Genomic DNA, 18,028 nt, shown 5'->3' on the forward strand with positions numbered 1-18,028 from the left:
ATTCTATTTGTCCAGGATGATATAAGGAATTCTGCCTTGGGTGGAGGGAGGAGGGTTGGACTAGAAGACCTCCAAGGTCCTTTCCAGCCCTATGATTCTATCTTTTGAACAAACTATCTGCTTCCACTGTTATATTCTAATCATGGGACTCATTCCAGCAGTGTGTTGTTTCTTTTAAATCCAAAGGTGTCTGTAAGATCTGATGTTTTGTCAAAATGCCCAAAGCAGTATCACGTTGCAATAATGAAAGTCCTTTATATTCTTCATAGTTCCTATCAAAGATTCAGAGCTTCTGATACAATAGCATGTTTTCAATATTTGACCCCTACAGATGATGATTCACTATTCCTCCTTTCTCTATGTGAAATACTAAATAAACCTTGTTAATTTTGCATTTCAAGAAACAAAAGCCACAAACTTTATAAGTTAATGCTGTAGTTTTTGACTGATTGTTTTAATGGAGTGCAGTACATATTCTTCCAGTATAGTTTTGTATCTGAGGACTTCACCCTTAGGATTTTCATTTAGGAACTCCTAAAAATTCAATTTAAAGCTCTCCTAATAATTTTTGTCACACTTCAGCCAAACATATTTTTACTGGTTCTTTTGAAGTATGACTTATTTAATGCTAGCAGTCCATCATTTAAATACGATGATCCCCGACACCAAATTTTCTCATCAACGTTATTTCTGCAGCTAGTTATTCATCTGAAATACTTTTTCACTTTCTGCTCTGCTTCCCTGAACTGGAAGGGTGGACTCAAATATTGCCTGCACCTCAACTTCCGAGATGTCAAATTGCATCAGAAGCAGTTGCAGCTATTCTTTATGTGACATTTCTCTCCATTGGATTAGCAAGATAATGATTAACCAATTTCATAAGCCTTAGGATTTTTATCACATCGATAGTACTTATGCTTGACATACAGCATCTACTATAAGCTGATAGGTCCAATTGCGATGTATTTCACTTCCACTTGATAATATATCAGTAACTCCCAGTAACTCTTCGCAGCTATATTCCCTCTGCTCTTCAGCCTGTCTTTTGTTTCAGTGTCTCTTTTTTCTTTCTTTGAAGCATCAAGCTTGGTTTCTTCTTCGAGGACCTGAAAACTGTTTTTGTGATCCAGTAATGTAGAGTATCTTCTACTTCTCATACTTCTGGCAGCCACTGTAATCTATTGGCCTTGCTCTTTTGTCTGATTATCTCCATTATGTCAGTTTCTGGAGTAGTCCCTGCTTTTTCTGATCTGGTACTTCATTGTCTCTCAGCAGCTGAAATTGACCATTTGCTGCTCCAATCCTTATTTAAACTGCTAAAAGGTTATACTGGCTCCAGATATGTGCTAAAATGTTTTCAGGCAGTGATTAAGAAGCATATCATCATGTGTATAATACATTTCTCTGCCCAAGTTTAATTGAGTAAAAATAGAAATTTGATATCGCTAAAGCTGATACATATTTGTATATTACGTAATTACAGTATTATGTAATACTGCAATTCAAGGTCACTTGTAGGATTAAATTTTAGGCTGTACCTAGACTGATATAGAACTAGAAAGCTCAGAGGCAGAGATTCAAGGACATAGTTCTTGATAAGACAGTTTTATTATAGATACTAATAAAGCTATTAGTATCGAGTAAACCAACTCCATGACTCATACCAATAGTGTCACATCTAGTACAGTCAAGATTCAAATCTTATGCCTCTTCTTCCTACTTGTGTGCCAGAATAATTGGCTGTGGGCCATGTACTGTATGTATAATAGACCAATTTAGATTTAGGCCCTTTGCTTCTGATCTTACAATTTCTAAATCTCACATTAAGCATCATTCATTGTGGGCTCAAATTGAAACTTTCCTTGCATTAATGCTGATATTTATTAAGACTGAAAGCAGACTAAAAACCTCCACTGAGCCTTGTCCTATCAATTCCTTAAACAGTGAGGTGGTTTAAAATAAAGCCAAGGAGAAGCTGAATCTTTTTACTTGTTTTTTAAAATCTGTTTTACTGCTTACTTTATCATATCCTCATTTAGTAGAAAATACCAATAAAAAGGGGAGAAGAGAAATAAGTAAAGGGGAGATAGGAAGTAAATGAAGAACAGGAAAACAGTTAAGTTCTATCAAATCTAATAGTTTTTAAATAAAATCTGATAATTGATAAGAAGTATTTGACCTGGAATTTTTCCTTATTGTTTAACAACAGTAATTACAAATTCAGTGTATAATGTTTGATTTCCAGAATGGCAAGCTAAGCTATTTAAAATGAATGGTTAAGTTATAAATAATATTCACTGTGTGCTTTATACATTATGAGAAATTTACCATGTAAAATTGACCAAAGAAAAATAACAGAGGAATGAAAAAAACAAAGAAGCAAATCTAAACAGGGATACAGTATATAGTTATTTCAGTTACACGCTTGGACTTAGTTACAGGCTTAATTATCCAAGAGCAAGAATCCAAGAAATGTGCAAAAACTTCACCAAAGTAGTAGGAGAATATGGAGTTACATCCATTCAATCATAATCTGAGAACAAATAACTTTGATTACGATTACCTAAAAACAGATGCTTAAACAAATGTAAGTGAACAGGCAACACCAAAACTATAGTACACAAGATGTTTTTCCTCAGTAGTTTGTAGTCCGTGTTAAGTGGTGGAATAGTGCAGGTTTTTGAGACGGGCTAATTCCTGATTGGCCTTTATAGTCTGGTTAATAAGATATTCACTCTCTTGTCCCACCTCTGCCAGTCTGAGATCAAATTCCACTACTGTCTTGTTATCAGACATGCCTTCCATCAATTGCTTCCCTCCATCCTGAAACCAATAGAGAGACTTAAGATGAAGATCAAAATAGCCTTTCACAACCTAAATGTTATTTTAAAATGTACAAAAGTAGCCCGAAGAGCATTTTTCTTGACATTCCTTTTGAGATATTGTAAAATGTGAACGTACTTTTCACCAATCCATTACTCATTTTCACCTAATGCCTCTAAGAAGTTTCTATAACTGAACTCTTTTCTTGGCATGTTATGCTAGCAAAAAAATGGGTCTGGCTTCATTCTAGCTCATTTCCAGTGTTTCTCTGAACTTTCAGGGCACTCAAATTATTTCCCAAAACCCAGACTGAAATTATTCCCTTCCCCTGGGGGTGGTCGGGGGCTTTAAACTCTGTTGTGTGGGGAATCAGAGCAGCCGAGAATATTTCTCAGGGCAGGCTCAGCTGCACTGAATTGTTTTTAAGGTCAAGAACAGAGTAAAAAGTATTTGGGGTATTTTTTTTTATTCTGAATTACTGTGATCCCCAATCTGTGTCCATGAGGCTGCCCTTTTGCCAGCCTTCTGCAACTTAAAGATAACTGCTCACATAATGGATTATGGATTATGCTCTCAGTTGTGAAGATGCAACGACAGCTAGATATTCCTATTGCTTCATTATGTTGTCAGAAGATAATAAGGGATTTACTTAAAAATTACTAGGTGGATGTGGTAGGCAATTCTTCAAAGCTTTGACATGCAAGAAGAAAGAGTAAAAAAATCCATTAACTCCTTCAATTCTAATGCATCTAACGCCGGTTCATAAAAACAATATTGGCATAATGAGAATTATCAAATGACACCATGACACATGCGCCATTAGACAGGTTTTAAAGGCAGTGACCAAGTAGTCAGGAATATTATTGATACTGAGGAATGAAATCAAGCCAGTGATCCTTTGACAGGAGCCGACGTGTCTTCATTAATTCCCTGTTCTGAATTCCATTACTGTTCTTAATTCTATGCTTTTAAAATAAAGACATCAATCACAAAGTTAGATTAATTGATATATAAAATAGTCATCTGGAAATGGAGTATACTTCTCCTTTGTATTTATATTTGTATTTTTTACCCTAAATCTTATTGGCTATCAAAAGATGTATTGCTGTTTCTTGAAAACCTAGTTAAATGCATAGCCACAAAGAAGGTATCTTATTGATATTTTAGTTGCATAATGAAATTATATTCATGTTATAACGAATGTTGCATTAAGTATTTGGTGTATAAGTTACTGGGATGCTGATAGGCTAAATCAGGGGTCCCCAACCCCTGGTCCATGGGCCAGCACTAGGCTGTGGCATGCTAGCAACTGGGCTGTGCAAGCGAAGCTCCACCTGTGGCACGCAGGCAACATGTGAAACCACACTTCCTCCAGTCCATGGAAAAACATCTCTCCATGGAACCGGTCCCTGAGGTCCAAAAGGTTGGAGGCCACTGGTCTAAATACTGGTTTGACTGCCAAAATAGGGAAGAGGCATGCACTAAGAATCAAGCAATGTCTGAAATCCAAGGCAAGCAGCAAAATGCTTCTGTTGAAAAACCAAGCTTGGCAAATGCATGCAACTTAATGTTACAATGAAAGCATTATGGAAATAAGGAAGTTACATCTTTTAATCTAAGTAAAGTTGTGTGGAATGCTGAATTGCAAAAGTATGTATTTACAGAAGTAAACCAGACTGATTTGTTCACTAATTTGATTCTTGCAACAAAGATAACTTCTGCAGTTCTATAGGTTTAGCCTATAAGCCTGGAGCTACCCAGGTCAACACTTTTTTCTTATCATGTCTGGTTCTCAGAAACTCCTTGGAAAAGTCCCTGCAGTTTTCTTAGAAAGGTTTTTTTTAGAAGTGGTTTGCCATTGCCTCCTTCCTAGGACTGAGAAAAAGTGACAGCCCAAAATCATTGTGCCCAGGCTGGGAGTAGAACCAGGGAGTAGAACCAGGGAGTAGAACCAAGTCACCTGCTTCCCAGCCTGAGGCCTTCATTATTACACCAAGCTTGCTCTCTAGGTCCACATTTAATCTGCCACAGAATGATAAAGAAATGATAAAGATATTTGACTACATCTGAATAGAATATATTGTATTTTAATCTACAGATACAATTGCAAGTTGAATGGACTATTTTCTAAAAACAAAAGCCAAATTCAGATCAAAAAGACTCCTTATTGGGTCACATAGTTCTCAAATAGTTCTCAACTTTCTCAAATGAGAGTGTTCTCAAATATACTTCTCAAATGAGAACAGTAATGCTGGGTCACCTGCCTCCTCCTCACATTGCTGGTTGCTCAACTATCTGCTCTGCTTTCTACATAAGTGCTATAGGAAGTGGCTTCCAGCACGGAGGCATTTTCTGCTTTGCTGCCTATTTTGGGCCTGAGGCACTTTACCAAATAACTGTCTAATGTAGAAAGGGATGTTTTATTGTAACGGCTCCCAACCTTTTGGGCACCCAGCAGGGCTGGACTGCTGAGGGTTCGCAGGGGTTCAGAAAAACCTCTAGCTAAGATTCTGTGCAGTTTGGAGCACTGCACAGTACCCTAACTCTGCCCAGGAGTCCCCACGTGGCCCGTTTTGGATACAGGTAGGTGCAGGGCGCTCACGGAGGCTCGGGGGAGGATGAAAAGCGAGCCTATGGGAAGTTCAGGAAGACCAGAAACAGGCCCATTTCCAGCCTCCAGAGGGCCTCCAGAGCCTGGGGAGGCCGTTTTCACCCTCCCAGAGGCTCGAGGAAAGCCTCTGGAGCCTGGGGAGGGCTAAAACAGCTCCCCTGCCATGGTGCAGAAGGCTGACTAGGCCACGCCCACTATGGCCACGCCCACCCAGCAACCAGGCATAGAATCCCTTGCTAAAATGTTTGAAGCCACCCCTGGTTCCGTGGAGAGAGGTTTTTCCACGGATGGGAGAGGTTGTGGTTTTGCATGCTGCCTGCATCCCATGGACGGGGCTTCGCTTGTTTGTGCAGCCTGGTTTCGGGCATGCCATGGACCAGTGCCAGTCCATGGATCAGGGGTTGTGGTCTACAACCTCTGTTTTAGAGGTCCTGGCCAAGAAATACTCAAGGACTCCAGGAAAAAAAAAACATACCTTACTTTTTTCTTTATCAGAATAACCTTTATCAATATTCTTATTTCTCAGGGCTTCCCACTGGCAGATGTTGCATTAAAAATCCTGCATTTTTTTTTAAAGACAGCCAAAGATTGATGAGAAGAAGGTAAGGCTTTATCTATTGGCTTGTTTTCTACAGGAAGAAAAGTCAACTGCTCTCTGCTAAGAACCTGACTCTGTAATGCCTTTTATGTCTGGGAATTCTCCAGAATGTCTAGGCCAGACCAATATCCTTCTCAACCAATATTATGTCCCAGTTTTATCCTCCAAATCTAATTTCCTGACAAGCTTGTAAGACAATACTTCAAAAGAATCCAAGCACAGTGTAAGAAACATATACTCCCATTTCAGAAAGGTTACCTACTAGTCCAATGTGATTGCAGGAGAGGTTGATATGAGACAAAGCAGTGTTCTGAGCCAAGACTTGAGAGAAAAGGGTAGCTGTCGGCTCTGATAATTCATTGCTACCCAAGTGAAGAGTTGTCAGTGTGCTGTTAAGTAGCAGGGCATGGCAAATGGCTTGGCCTCCTTCATCCTCAATGCAGTTGAGGCGGAAATCAAGGGATGTCAAAATAGAATTCTTGGACAGCGCATGAGCTATAGCCTGGGCTCCTTGAGCCCGAATCCTGTTATCACAGATGTTAAGCGTTACCATCTTACTGTGGTTGATTAGCTTGCCAATAGCTCGTGCTCCTCTGTCTGCAATCAAATTGTGGGATAAGTTTAATTCTTCCAAAGAAGGGTGGTCTAATAGGTGTTGGATCAGTATCCTGGCTTTATCGTCATCCACTTTGCTTCGGGTCAGCTTGAACACCTGCAAAAACACAATACGGTCACAAGGATTTATAAAGATGTTAACATATTTCCAATAAGACACTCCCTCCCCCCTCTAGATGCCTAAAACAAGGGTAGGAAGGGTGCTTGATGGCTAAGGGCAAAACTTAATCTTTTTGGAACAGTTGAGGACCAGGTCAAGTACACCTGTGAAACGGGGTGGATTCGGAGGAGAAAGGAATGGATCCCTTCCCCCACCTGTGATATGCTTATTTATAAAGTGGCAAAACTGGTGAGAAACTGTGGAATAAATTTTAAAAATTATGGTTCAGGGGGTGGGCTTTGGGCCGAAAAATGAGGATTTGAATCATGCAGTTTTGAGTTTGATGGAGTCTATCCTACCCTATAAAAGTATTTGTTTCTATTGCATTTCCTTAGCCACATTTTGTGGAAGGAAGGAAATCACATTATCAATTGTGAAGCAGCATCAGAACAGCAAGATTTATATTGGCATTTAAATAACCAATAAAAAAGAAAATGCGATTGTGCCTTAGATACTCAAAACAATTGGCATCCACATAATGTTACTTGAATGTTCCTGGCATGTAGGCAGTTATGTAATTTCCTTTGCCTTTGTATTTCTTCAGATAATTTCTATTGAAAGTTTTTTTTCTGTTACCTCTAAACAAAGCTGTGATTAAAATGATAGTGATCCATCCGAGCAAATTGATAATGATTAGAAAAATTACCATTCATTTGGAGTGGTATAAATCAAAGTGTAGTGTCCATAACTGCTTATGATTGTTTGGGGATGTAGAACTAGAAAGTTTACAAGAACATCAGCTTTGCCTTTACTTATCCACACTTCTTATTTTCTTTTAATGTAGATGCCTTTAGTATAAATAGGTATTTGGGGGAAAAGCAACTTTAAAAAATTCCACAGATATACATACTTAGAGCCAAGCCTTAGAAGAAACCTTTAAGATCAGTATTTGAATTTATCATTTTCTTGTGGTTTTATTTTATTTTTTTATTAAAAAAAAGTTGTATTAGTCCATAAATTGGATTGAGGCAGCCTTCTAATGGAAGAAAAGTTTAAAAGTTCCTTTTCTGTAATTTAATCTAGATTTTATTTGGGAAGATTTATGATAGCACAGATAAAGTAAACAGGAGAAGTTGCCCTATGCCAGCACTGGAACTCTGAGGCAATTTTTAGCAAACCTAAATTTTCATCTTAAAAGTAAAAGGAGTCCCTGCGGATTTTATTCCGCTAGTCATTGCTGACTATAGAGGACGGTGCTCATCTCCATTTCAAGGACCATCTAGTTAGCACTGTCCAAAGATGTTTCTGTGGTCATGTCATCACGGAGCGCAGTTACCTTCCCACCGAAGTGATACCTATTTATGTATTCGCATTTGCACACTTTCAAATTGTTGGGTTGGCAGGAACTGGGGCGAGGTCTGGAACTCATCCCATCACATGATGCTCAGGTCTCAAACCTGGGCTGTAGGCTTTCCAGCCGACAAGCCCAGCATCTTACCATGGAAGAACTGTATCAGACCATGATTCAGGCTAGTTTATGATTTTGAGGCGTTCTCATGTTATGTTTATATAACATCTATGATACTGCATTAGAAAAATTACTTTTAGAGTTGGGCATTTCTTAATAGCAGTGGCCAGTGAGCAACAATCTCGATAAGTGAATTCGAAAAGATTCCATTCAAAATTCATGCCACAGTCTTTAACACCATATGAAAGATGCAGCTCCTCAAGATGAAGGAGTGCAGGAACAAGTAGGCTCAAATCAAAATGGTCCATGGAAGGTTCGTCTAGTCCGGCATCACTTTCAGTATCAGAGACTTCTTCGTCGTCCTTCTTTTGATCTAGCTTCACTGGTGGAAGGAACTGGTCAATCTCTAGCTTTTTCACGTATTCCTTGCAGAGTGGAATGAGGTCGCGAACTTCGTTGGGACTAGTAGTATCTGGAATGTAAAACTTCAAAATGTTTTCCAAATGGCGTTCAAAAAACATCCGTTTCCAACTGTTTCCATAGGTGGATACATCGCAAACTGTCCATCTTTCAGTACAGCATCGTTTCCAGTAGCCTTCATCGCTGATCAAATTTGCAGTCACCGTGAGGGGTAGGCTTGTGGAAATCTTTTCTAGCACTTTCTTTTGGTGATCTGGAAGTAGCCTTTCCAATATAGGATTTCCTGGTTGGAAAGAAATTTCAAGGGATTATAGAGAGCTTTTCACAGATTTATCTGTATGTCACTTAGAGTAGGCTTAGAGTAGGCTGTTTTAGTATGTCTTCCATCAAAAAAAAAATCCTCCCAGTTTGGCAAGTATGATGAGAACATTATTTAAAATATTTACTTGTCTTCACAAAACTGCCATTCTCAGGCAGAGATCTTAAATCATTAGGCTTCATATACTATGATAGCAGAGATGGCAATTATTCAAATTAGGCAAAATTCTGAATTAAACAAGTTGACTAGCAGAGTTAGCAGGGATTTGGTCTGTGGCACAACTGTTTAACAGATTTTTAAAAGTCATCCCATCTAATTTCCGTTTTCCTCAATTGACACTCAATGACAGATATTTCCAAGCGGTATTAAATGATACTTCTTCAGCAACCCAATTTATATAGGAAAGCTGGGTGACTTACTTTCAAAATTGTTGATTATGTGCTGGATGCAGAGCTCGGTGAGCTGTGGAACTATGGCTAGATTCCATTCAGGATCTTCAGCAATAAGCCGTCGCATTCGTCGGGGATTAGCTGCTGGATTTTTTATTGTTACATGACTTGGAGGAGGGACTGTACTGACCTCTGCAGGTACATTTTCCTGCATCCTGCTGGGCTGCTGTAATGTTTCTCTGTCCCCTAATTAAAATGGAAGAAAATTATGTGCAAACTTGATAGACAATAAAGTTCTACAGCTACTATCCACTGAAGAAATATTTACAAAAAAAGAAATAAAAGTCTATAGGAAGTTAAAACTCACCCCTCTCCTAGAAAAATGAAATATCCTGGAAAATATAGAAAAGGCAGAATGTTATATTTCCCTGGATAAGAAATGGAGAAACATGTTTTTAAGCAGGAAGCAGACTCACTCTTAATAGTTCCCCACCTTTGTCAATGGGCCATTAAAAAAGCCTGGCCCAGTCAATTCTACTTAACAAAGATCTCCCCCCTTCAACTTCAGGGTGATGGGATTAAGGCATGATAGTATTAGCCCTTTACCCATCTCACCACAGGACACGTGGGAAGAAGCAATGCTCAACCAAACATGCAGTCAAGACAGCCTACAGAGTTGCCCTGCATGGCCCCATGGGACTCTGACAACCAATAAGAATATAAGATCAAGATCAAAGGCCAGAGAGGGCCCATGGAGTCTGACAACCAATAAGAATACAAGATCAAGATCAAAGGTCAGAGAGGGCATAAAAACCAGGAACTTTCAGCATCTCTCTCCCTTTTTCTTCTTCACCCAACATCTGGAAGCATGTGATCCCCCATTTCTGTTCAGAAGCTCAAGCCATCTGGTTCTGTTCACCATTAAACCATCTTTCCAAGCAGCCTCCATGTTTCTAGTGTCTTTTTCCCCACTTGGAACTGAACCCAGAAGTACATTTCTTCCAACAAGTCAAAATAGACATGACTATTGTGGTCATAAGTCAAGGATAACCTGTAATTGCTAGTTACACTGGGTAACTGATAAAGCCCCAAGTTAAAAAAAATATGCAAACAAGGAATAAGTAGGTGCTTTATTGATTATAGAAAAGCCTTTGATACTGTCATCATATCAAGTTGTGGAATGACCTTGAAGAACTAGGAATCCCAGAACCACTGGTTGTCCCCTGCAAAATCCATATATGAAAGCCTCTGTCTGGACAGAATATATCAAATAGACTAGCTCCAGGTTAGACAAGGCTGTATACGCTCTCCTTAATCCTTGGCTTCTCCTATTTATTCTACTTATGTGCTGAATACTTTATATATTGAAGGAAGCTGGAGTGGAAGAAGAGAAATGTGGCATCAAAATTGGAGAAAGAAACATCAATAACCTGTACTATGCAGATGACACACCTCTCATATCTGAAAATGCAAATTATCTGGAAGATCTGCGCACAAAACTGGACAGAATGCTTCTACCAATGTAGCCTCAGGTTTTACTGTCGTTTTAAGCTACTGTATCACTCTGCTTGCTGATGTCCAGCTGTTAGTTCCCCGGAAGCTCTAAATTCTTTTCTCCCATGTATTTTTTTTTCTTTTTGAATAATTGGTCATATTAACCAATCCCCTTTGCTTGGCATTGTCCAGTTTAAAAAAAGCATCCCTTTCATTTCATTCTTTAGGTTTCTTGTAAAGATAGCAAACAACAAAAGCCAAATATAGAGTTTTGGGAGATTCTACTCTATATTTTTCTCCAGATTAGTGCAGAATCATTTATTAACACCCCATAGGTGCAGTTGTTCAACCAGTTGTAGACCTATTAAGATTTAGAACTTCCTATGTTATACTAATTCCTCATGTCCACAAGAATGTGATGAGAGATTTTGTCAAATATTTCACCAAGATCAATTCTTACTATATTCTTTTCATTTCATTGATAAATTAAACTAGTTACTCTGTCATAAAAAGACTTCTTTTAGACATCCTAATGCTGCGCCTGGTAATGTCAGATATTCTTTTCTAAATAGTCACAAACATTTCACCCAACCATCTGTTCTAATACTTACTCAGGAGACAGTAAACTAGTCTGTAATTTTCTTATTCAGGAGCAGTAAACTAGTTGGTAATTTCCCTTTGTTTTATACTATGACTATATTGGCTCTTTTCCAGTCCCCTACACCGTCTTCAAGATTTTCAAAGACTACAATCAACATTTTTTAAATCAGCTCTCCAGCTTAATGTCTATGGAGATTCTCAGTCATCCGGGTCATGATTGTCCCAAAGATGCTTTATCAAGAGGCAAATGGACTTTCTGGACCAGAAAGTCCAATTGCCTCTTGAAAAAGCATCTTTGGGAGTTCTTTAGCTTGCTCCCTATCTGAATCAAATGAGCCAGAATTTTCTGACTTCTGATTGCCTGAACACTGCTCTTCTCATGCACCCAAGACAAATTTGATCTATTTCCCTATCCATATAGCTACACGCAACACCACAAGCATAATTGGCTGTTGTATTTCCATGTATAAACTGAAGAACAAGAACCAACCTGATGTAGTAGTTGAAGCACAAAGCTAGAAATGGGGATACCATGAGGATAGCCCACTAGGTGACCTTGGGTCAGTCACTTTCTCTCAGCTCTAGGAAGAGGACAACTCACTTGCTTTTGATTCTATGCCTCTGTTTATACAACCAAGGATTGTTGGTTGTTTTTTGGCTGCTGCCTCACACTGTTGGCTCATGTTTAAGTGATCATCCACCAGGATTCCAAGGTTCCTCTCACAGTTACTGTTTTTGAGCCAGGTTTCACTTACTCTGTGCTTGTGCCTTTGGTTTATCCTGCCTAGGTGAAATCTTACCAAGAGCTAGTACAGGCAGTCACTAAGAGTCAAGACTAACTAGAAGACACCAAAGGAGGGGGAAAAACAAAAGCAAAAATAAATGTGAAGATTGGAAATCTAAAAAAATGCTACTCCCTCCACCCTGCAAGAAATAACAAAGACATGATTCCTACTTCACTACTTATAATGGTGTTGCAGAGACTTCCTTGATCACATTCAGCAGACCGTAGGTGCTGTAGCAAACTAATGATATATGATGGTAATTGAAGGCATCTGGGAGGACATGTCACTAAAATCATGATGGTGATCATGACATCACAATTTAAACTCTGATCTACATGCTTAGAATATCTAGTATATACAAACAGTAGGGGCTTGAATACCATTGCTGCAATTGCCATATTGACTTTTTGAAAACTTCTAACCCCTAAAATCTAACTGCTCAACTAAACATTTTATTGCTTCCATTTATCTGGCCACTGTGATCAACATTACACTAATGACATTTTGTTGCTCTAATCTCATTGGTATGGGTGGACAGATAAATCGAGAACAGCTAGTACTTATCATCTAAACATTTGAGAAGCAAAATCTCAATAAGTTTGTAGACAAGAGAGGAAAAAACCCACTATCTGCTAGCAGTTTATGAAAGGCAAGAATGTAAAATTATTAAAATTAAAAAATTAAATTATATATAAATTAAAACATCAATACAACAATGTAAGTTTATGATGGAAAGATACTATATAGTATAGAGAATTATTTCAAAAGAAATAGTTTATTCATCATATGTCACATGATTTTGATTCTATGCTTCTGTTTATAAAACCAAGGATTGTATTAGTTTTTCTGACTGCTGCTGTGCACTGCTGGTTCATAACTGATCATCCACTAGGATTCCAAGGTCCCTCTCACAGTTACTGTTTTTGAGCCATGTGTGCATAATCTACACTTGTATCTTTGGTTTGTCCTGCCTAGGTGTAAAACCTTCCTTTCCCCCTACATTAAATTTCATATTGTTGGATAGGGCCCATTGTTTAAGTCTGTCAAGATCCTTTTGGATCCTGAGCTTGCCTTTTGAGGTATATTCCTGCCAACTTAGTATCATCTGCAAATTTGATGAGTTCCCCTTCTCTTCCCTCATCTAAGTCATTTATGAAAATATTGAAGAGTACTGGGCCTAAGACGGAACCTTATGGTACCCTACTGCTTACTTCTCTCTATGCAGATATAGTACTATTAAGGACTACTGGTTGAGTACGGTTTGTCAGTCAGTTACAAATCCATTATGTGATAATGCTGTCTAGCCCACATTTTTCTAGCTTACCAAGAAGTAGGTTATGGTCTACTTTGTTGAATGCTTTGCTGAAGTCTAAGTGTACTATGTCCACAGCATTTCACTGGTCTACTAACTTAGTCACTCTGTCAAATAATAAAATAAGATTGGTTTGGCATGATCTGTTTTTAACAAACCTGTGCTGGCTATTAGTTATAACTTTGTTTCTAGATGTTCACAGATCTGGGTTTTTTAAAATTATTATTATTTCCGGTATTTTCCCAGGTATTGATGTTAGGCTGATTAGTCTGTAGTATCCTGAGTTTGTCCCCCCCCCCCCTTTTAAAAAAGATTTAGTACAATGGTTCTGAGATAACATCTGCCAGCTCCTTCAGAACCCTAGGATATAATCCATCATACTAATTAATGCGTCATTTTAAATTTCTGATTCAATGATTTCCTCTGAATTTTAAAATAACCTCCAGTCATTGCAGTGGGAGCTACTTTTATATATACAGTACACACACACATACTATTATACAGTATGCCTCACTGTACGCAATTTGCAACATATGCTGTAATTATGAATTCTATTCATTCTGCAATTTTAGAACCTCTTTCTCCTCCCCAGCACATATTGACAGCCTTTGCAAATAGAAGTAATTCTTGCAAAATTCCAACAGAACCTTATCAGTGGAAAATAAATGTCTCTAGTATTTCACCTAATAACTTGCTGTTATCATGGACTGGTTACAAATGAATAGAACTACAATTGTGGAGTCCTTTGTGTTCTCTTAGCTTGGTTGTATGCTTACCGACATTTGGTTACCAGACTAGGTACCATCACTGTTGTGATACACTATTTCAATAACATACACCAAGCTCAGATGCTGCACACACACTTGTCTAATATTGTCAAAGACCTTCTACACACAATATTATTGGGTTCCACGTTCCAGAAATCTCTGGCATTGGGAATGGAGGCAGAGATTAGCTGTGAGAACTGGGGACCAATAATAAAAAAATCAATATGCAATCCAAATAGTATAATAACCAGCTATTTGAGCCAGTCTGGTGTAGTGATTAAATGGTTTTATTTCCTCCATAAAGGCCATTGGATGACTTGGAAACAATCACTTTCTCTTATCCCTAAAGAGGTATTAGTGAACCATTCTGAAAATTTGGCAAAAAACTCACATGGACCTGTGTATGTAAATTCCAGGAGTTAAGATAATTCAAACAACAATATATATATACAGTATTGCTATAACAATAATAACAATACAGTATTGCTCTAGAATGCTGATTGGCTTGGAATCAGTTAACGAACAAACAAATATGGATAAATGGATTATTTTAAAATTAGATTAAAACCCCATGCATAAAATGGATACTGTAAATTCACTTGCTTCAATGAAACAATTTGGTCTGTAGGTATCTTATTATTCATTATGATCTTGCTGAATAATCATTCAAAAGAGAGTAAGGCATGCATGTTTGATGAAACAACACAAGTTTTCCTGCTTTCTGTTTGTGACACCTTCCAGTCTGGCAATCTGAGACAGGCACTGAAGAAATTTCTTAATTAAATGTACCTTCCACTCTTAGGAGGTTTTTTTTTGCTCCACAACATAGATTTGAATAGCCAAGAAGAGAGTCAGTTGTCATAAAAATATAACAGCGTTCGGCAAGAGAGCATCTTGTCCTTGTCAGGAAGATGACATGGTAAAGGCAAGTATGGGTTTTTTCCTACACTACTGCCATATTGAGTTTGTGTCAGAGTTTGAAAGATAGGAAAGCAGGAGATTTGAACTGCTACTATGTGGATCGTAGACAAGGGCATACAGTTCTGACAAAAAAAGCAGAATTTGTAAAGAATTTGCTTACTAGAATATCCTGTTAAATATTGTGCATTCATTTGATGATTAATATTAAAAATATCATTTCACAATTTATGGTCCTGCTGTGCTACATTAAAAGTTAAAACTAAAAGAAAATATAGCCAAGTGTCAAAAACTCACTAAAATTTTTCAAAGAACCAATGATTCGAGTAGGCAGTAAAATCATAGAGCTATTGAAATTTAGGGGCACAGACTTTTAAAATGTATCTTTGTTTTTAGAAATCACATATGTGTCATTCTATCCTGAGAAAATATTCAGTGTGATCATAAATGTAACAGAACAAAGTTGCTCTTGTTTGAATCAATTCTATGATCAAATGTTGAGGGAACTGAAATGTGCCAGTTTTGTGGTGAATCATTTATGATGCTGAACTAATTCGCAGAAATTCAGAATGTGGCAATTATATATTATCACTGGAGTTCTATTTCTTTGGTTTCCATATTCGTTAAATAGGGAAGTAAAGATTTTTGCACTTTTCTTTGGTTCAAATTCATCTACATTCATAAATAGACAGAAAATTATGTGCTGACTTCCACATTGCACATAAACTATGGTCCCGCCAAAGTGTGGAAAAAGTGATTACAGAGAATAACCCTGTTATTCCAGTCTTTAGATTCAGGTATGGAAATGCAAAAAAAATATTCTCATATCTTCAAAGGGTAATAGAGTTGAACAGCTTACTAATCAGCTACTAACCCTCCACATTATATTGCTACTTAATAAATAGCCTAACATAAGTACAATCAGGGTCTCAAGATAATTATGCTGAGATAGACAATAAATAAACACATATAATATTGATTTAATAATTAAACTAACAAAAAAATTAAACTTCTACATGTCAAGACTATTTTCTTGAAGCATTTCATCCAGTAGCTTTAGAGACAACTTCTGAAAAGAAACCAGAAATCCATTACAATTAATCCACAACATAGTTCGGAGAATTTCATCAATTTTATGAAACAGCATCAAAATAATAGTTTTCAGAAGTGTAATGAGAGATAATAAATTTTGTTTTTAAGTAATAAATTACTGCACTGGACAAGATGTTGGACTAGAATCAACGTTTTTAAAAATTGGTAACTTTAAGATGTGTGGATTTCACTTTCAGACCTCTGCTGGCTGGGGAATTCTGGGAATTGAAGTCCACAGATCTTATAGTTGCCCAAAACAGTTGACTAAATGAATTCCATATGAATTCCAACATTCAATAACTGCATGCTGTTACTTTTTAAAATTATTCATGCTGCACATCACTACACCATTTTGTAGCTACAAAACAAATACAAGTCATGTTTGACAAATAAGTGGTAAGTTGATATTGGGGTCAGCATCATTCAAGGAAGAGTAGATTCAGAAGAGTAAGGAGTAAGAGTAAGGATCTAGTTAGGAGCTTTCTGATGATTCAACCACAATTCCAGCACTAAATGCACATACCAAAAAAGCATCAAAGTAAAAGTAATTCTGAAGAAGGATACTAGCTGGCACTTTCAGTTAGCTATTTATACATATAACCATTCCGCTATATTAGGAAGCCAAATGAACTTCGGGGCTTCAAATGAACGCTTGCTTCTAAGAAGGTGCCTGGCCCTGTAATAATTGTGAGTACAAACTATTTTAGAAGTTGACGATTGTCATCAAATCTTCTGCTGATAATGTTGCTAGGAGACATTGAACCACAAAACAGCCAGCCATACTTTAGCTTAAAATTTGACTTGAAGTGTATGGTTAGTTTAAGGGGGGGGGGGGGGGAGAGTAAGAATTCCTAACATGGTATTAATTCAGTAAATTCAGGCGTGGGTACACATAACCACTGGCTGCAAAGTTTTGATCTTGTGTCTGTGCTAAAAGAATTGTCTGTGACGCCTATTTGCTTATGATCTAAAAAGAGCAACCACGATTCTTAATAGTAATAAAAACGTTTCCAATTCCTTCTGGCTGCCTACAGCATCCTATTCAGTTATATTTCCCTTTCATGGATGGTGAGCTAAATTTGAAAGATTTCTTACAAGCGAACACTCAAGGACCCCCCAAATCGCGAAAGCTCCTTCTCTCCGAGCAGGTCCGATCCAGGTGCCTCCGACTGCACCAGCCCACGGGGTTGCAGGGCCGCCCAGCCCGTTGCTAGGATAACAAGAAGCGTTGCTACGGAATGGAACGAAGAGTCCGGAGGGGCAGGATTTGATCTCGGGTTTCATCTCAGCTGATAGGAGCCTCCTTTTCCCGGGAGGAAAGGGGCGGGGCTTACGGCAGTCGCCGCTCACACTCGAACCAACCTTCTGAGGGTTGAACGTGGAACTCTTCTTATCGCTGGCTCTTTTGATTCTTCCTTAAAATAGAGAGCTGGCGATCTCTTCCAGTGGGAATGTCAGAATCACTTACCCGTCTCTCCCAGCCTTTTTTTTTAACCCGGTATCCTTCAAGCTAACATTTACATACATTTTACAATGAATTTCATAGCCAGCGTCATGGCACTTTCCTGTCCAGTAATCCACGTTATAAACGAGAAATACTCCACATTAATCCGCCCCCCCCCAAAAAAAAACGGGATGGAAAGGGCAAGATAGATCCAAGATTGGCATGGCTGTTTATATATCTATATCTTATCTTATCTTCTTATCTAATCTAATC

The 18,028-nt window shown here is 38.0% G+C and overlaps 1 protein-coding gene across 3 annotated transcripts; it reads right to left on the reverse strand.

Moving 5' to 3' along the window:
* Nucleotides 1-1,679: 1,679 nt before the first annotated feature.
* Nucleotides 1,680-17,512, reverse strand: DRC5 (dynein regulatory complex subunit 5). 3 transcript variants are annotated; one of them, XM_081944894.1, is made up of 5 exons: nucleotides 17,407-17,512; nucleotides 9,374-9,589; nucleotides 8,350-8,918; nucleotides 6,295-6,744; nucleotides 1,680-2,823 (listed from the first exon to the last, which is right to left on the reverse strand). In XM_081944894.1, exons 2-5 carry the CDS (start codon nucleotides 9,555-9,557, stop codon nucleotides 2,656-2,658), a joined length of 1,371 nt encoding a protein of 456 aa, XP_081801020.1. In that variant the 5' UTR covers nucleotides 9,558-9,589; nucleotides 17,407-17,512; the 3' UTR covers nucleotides 1,680-2,655. The 3 variants fall into 3 exon arrangements, with proteins under 3 accessions (XP_081801020.1, XP_081801019.1, XP_081801021.1); XM_081944893.1 differs by lacking the exon at nucleotides 17,407-17,512 and adding an exon at nucleotides 9,711-10,023; XM_081944895.1 differs by lacking the exon at nucleotides 17,407-17,512 and adding an exon at nucleotides 9,711-10,023 and having other exon boundaries at nucleotides 2,655-2,823; nucleotides 6,291-6,744.
* Between the last annotated feature and the right edge of the window lie 516 nt (nucleotides 17,513-18,028).

Source organism: Natrix helvetica (genome assembly GCF_964273705.1).
Source record: "Natrix helvetica genome assembly, chromosome: 2".
Classification (NCBI taxonomy): domain Eukaryota; kingdom Metazoa; phylum Chordata; class Lepidosauria; order Squamata; family Natricidae; genus Natrix; species Natrix helvetica.

What these genes read in the sequence shown, in the direction of transcription:
- DRC5 (XM_081944894.1), bottom strand. Translation starts at nt 9,557, where the DNA reads ATGCAGGAAAATGTACCTGCAGAGGTCAGTACAGTCCCTCCTCCAAGT. An exon ending in CATAATCAACAATTTTGAAA is followed by an intron (nt 8,919 to 9,373) that starts GTAAGTCACCCA and finishes CTTTCCAACCAG; the next exon opens with GAAATCCTATATTGGAAAGG. An exon ending in CCTGCAATCACATTGGACTA is followed by an intron (nt 2,824 to 6,294) that starts GTAGGTAACCTT and finishes TATTGGTTTCAG; the next exon opens with GATGGAGGGAAGCAATTGAT.